The sequence below is a fragment of the Triticum aestivum genome, chromosome 3D (assembly GCF_018294505.1).
Source record: "Triticum aestivum cultivar Chinese Spring chromosome 3D, IWGSC CS RefSeq v2.1, whole genome shotgun sequence".
Classification (NCBI taxonomy): Eukaryota; Viridiplantae; Streptophyta; class Magnoliopsida; order Poales; family Poaceae; genus Triticum; species Triticum aestivum.
In genome coordinates, this window is record NC_057802.1 from 3,723,202 (window position 1) to 3,726,283 (window position 3,082).

Consider the following 3,082-nt stretch of genomic DNA (forward strand, 5'->3'; position numbering starts at 1 on the left):
GGAGGGGAGAGACGTGGGGAGTGGGGGGAGACGACGGGGTGTCGGTGGCGTGGATAAGGGGAGTGGGGGGCGCGGGGTGGGCCGGCCCATTCGGACGGCTGGGGGCCCGCGTGGACGGCCAGCTGGGCCAAAGGGGCCCAGCGGGGGGGGTTCCCTTTTTTTGTTTTCTCTTGATTTGCTTTTCCTTTTCTATTTTTCTTTTATTTCTTTACTGTTTTCATTTATAGTTTCTATTATTTTAGTTTTATAAAATGTCAAGTAGCACCTAAATTAGTATTACTAATTAGGCCACTGCAATAATTATTTTGGCACACTAGTTATATTATTATAACTTATAAAAGGCATTAAATTAATTGTTTTGCCCTAGGCTTTGGTTATTTTAGTGAATTTAAATATTATAAGAAATGTTGGTTTCCCCACCATTATTACTCATGAATTATTCGGCGACACCCCAACATTTCAGTTTTAATATTCGAAATATTTTATTGTTTGCTTGATTTTAAATTTGAATTCGAACCGGTTTCGAACTAACGCGAGATTAGCATCAGTAATCATGGTGACGTGGTATCGTTAACAGAGGTTTATTGTAGCTTCATTATCCGGGCGTCATAGTGTATTGCATATCTAATTCAATGTTGTAATATATTGATTCTAATTATTTTTTTGCAGGAAGATGTCAAACCCTTCAGGCAAAAAGTAGCAATCATTCTCCATGAATCAGATCTGAACGATATAAAAGGAACTCCTGACTACCATAATCCAACAGACGATATAATAGATACTGACGGTGTTGAAATATTGGACCCGCCACCTGCCATGGTTGTTCTGAGAATGCCACTTAATAAAAATGAGCTACTTTGCAAACTTCGAGGTCATATCATGTCCATTCATAATGCAGATTCCCGAGAGTAAGTCAACTTTCAAAATAACAATATCTGCATTTATGTATATTATTTTTTCACTATATCGTTGATGCTATGGTTTATTTGATAGGAAAGAATGGATCCGTAGCTCCAAGCCCTACCCACTAAGTATAAGTCTTAGACAACTACAAGACTTACTAAAGAATACACGGGCTATTGATGTCGACAGTTTTAACATGGCTGTTCGAGTAAATGCTACAGACGACATTCAATGGGCTAAAGACACTCCATATCACTATATGGATCTCAGATTTTCTGTAAGTTATTAAAATCTCATAATACTTATTTTTTACGGCGACGAGCACATATAATTGCAACCATAAACGCATAGAATGTTAATAATCCTTTACTTTCCTCTCAGATGATACTAAATGACTCTACACAAGATCCAAAACTCCGTTTACCATTTGATGCCCAACGCTACATTATTGCAAAACTATTTCATTGTTGGCCTGATATGTGCTTTGATGTCTCGGTGTGCAAGTTGGTAATCATACTTCCCATCTCTGTGTGTGCTTTTCACCCCCGTATTTTATTTCTAAAGCCTATTTCACACAGATTTTGTTGCCGTTTTGTACAACCGGCCGCTTCATCCTCTTCCTGTTCGACCTATTGTATAGAACAATCACTATACTCGACCCTCTTCCCCTATCGGATGCATGGAAAAAGAATCCTTCACAGAAGGACATATTTAAGATTCAATGTATTTCATTCCATCTAAACATAGCATTACAAGATGCAATTCCTGGCTGGAATGATGATGTTTTTAGATGGCGTCGCATCATACCAATTGGAGTTCCAAAAAACCCAAACAGGTTATAACCTTAACATTCCAATTATTTGACCATATTTTCATCTATCATATTGCTAATAACATTTACTCCTATGCAGCAAGATGTCTGGGTTTTTAGTTTTAAAGATTATGCGCACGTGGCATGATCATGAACATGGATTACCTGTTGTCCCGTTGAGTACTCTACATTCACCATTCATGTGTCCTTTTAGATGTGAGCCTTGCATGACAGCATAATTCACGTGCAGGACGATTATGACCTACGGAATCAGGTGTTGGTACACTTGCTGTCGTACAAGGACAATGAATGCGTAGAAAATATTCCACAAGTCGTGCGTGATTTGGTGAAGAGAATTGGGATAAACTTTTTTTAGTCGGAGAATCATATGTGTTATTTTATTACAACAGCGACGATCAATTAAGGCGCTTGAGGATATTGGTTATTATAAGGTTTCAGTAAGATGCATTGCTGGAGCAAAATGTAAGTTTAATTACCAAAAGCATACCATGTGATGTTGCAAGTTACTGAAATCCCAGACAGATCTTGAGAAACCAAGAATGAGATTACCACCTGTTCCTCCATCGACACCTGCAATATTTTGGTAATTATAACGAAATTTTGGGTGCATCAAAACTAGACTAAGTAGCAGAAAATAACTTCGGCTATTCGAAACATTTTGACATTGTGCAGATGGCACAGTATAAATCTACGATGATTTTTCACAGCATCCGGAGCTAAATGAAAGACTGCAGGCACAAACATATATGAACGCCTGAAGACTGATGTCTGAGATCCACAAATATAGACACATGTACATGCATGACTCACCAATATTAAAAGTCCTAGATCAATTCTTCTCTGACTATGATTTTCCTTGCAATTTACGCAAGATCAGGCTACTACTTATCACGAGATGTAAGCAACTAAACAAAATAAGGCTACTACTTTGTAAATGGGGAATTTGGCGGAAGATGTTAGTTTACCAGTGTGCCGTTTGTGATGTGGTTGGCCTCAACAAAATTTTGTCCGGCAACCCGGCAGGCAGGGGGTTAGCGAAGGGGTGTTGGAGCCTTGGAGGAGTGGAGACGCAGGGCAGTTGGCCGGCAACATAACAGCGCGGCCGCATAGGCAGTCGTCGCCGATCGCTAGGGGAAGGGAGCAGGGCAGGGGGGTGGCCCCTGGCTGCGCGATGCAAGAACCGCGAGGGCGAGATGAAAACTTAAGCCGACGCCAGATCCCGGCGGTCGGCGGCTGCTCGTCGGAGGGCAGGTCGCTATGGTGGCCGGTGGTGCCCCCCTCCCTCTCCCTGGTCAACGGCTGAGATGGGGAGAGGCCGAGAGGATGTTGTGCGCTGCTTTTTTTTTG

At 41.3% G+C, this 3,082-nt stretch overlaps 1 protein-coding gene across 1 annotated transcript; it reads left to right on the forward strand.

Moving 5' to 3' along the window:
* The first annotated feature begins 769 nt into the window (after positions 1–769).
* On the forward strand, positions 770–1,862 carry LOC123081089 (uncharacterized). Its single transcript, XM_044504053.1, has 4 exons — positions 770–908; positions 994–1,180; positions 1,285–1,410; positions 1,815–1,862. Exons 1-4 carry the CDS (start codon positions 817–819, stop codon positions 1,860–1,862), a joined length of 453 nt encoding a protein of 150 aa, XP_044359988.1. The 5' UTR covers positions 770–816.
* The last annotated feature ends 1,220 nt before the right edge of the window (positions 1,863–3,082 follow it).

What these genes read in the sequence shown, in the direction of transcription:
- LOC123081089 (XM_044504053.1), top strand. Translation starts at nt 817, where the DNA reads ATGGTTGTTCTGAGAATGCCACTTAATAAAAATGAGCTACTTTGCAAA. An exon ending in CATAATGCAGATTCCCGAGA is followed by an intron (nt 909 to 993) that starts GTAAGTCAACTT and finishes TTTATTTGATAG; the next exon opens with GAAAGAATGGATCCGTAGCT. An exon ending in ATATGGATCTCAGATTTTCT is followed by an intron (nt 1,181 to 1,284) that starts GTAAGTTATTAA and finishes CTTTCCTCTCAG; the next exon opens with ATGATACTAAATGACTCTAC.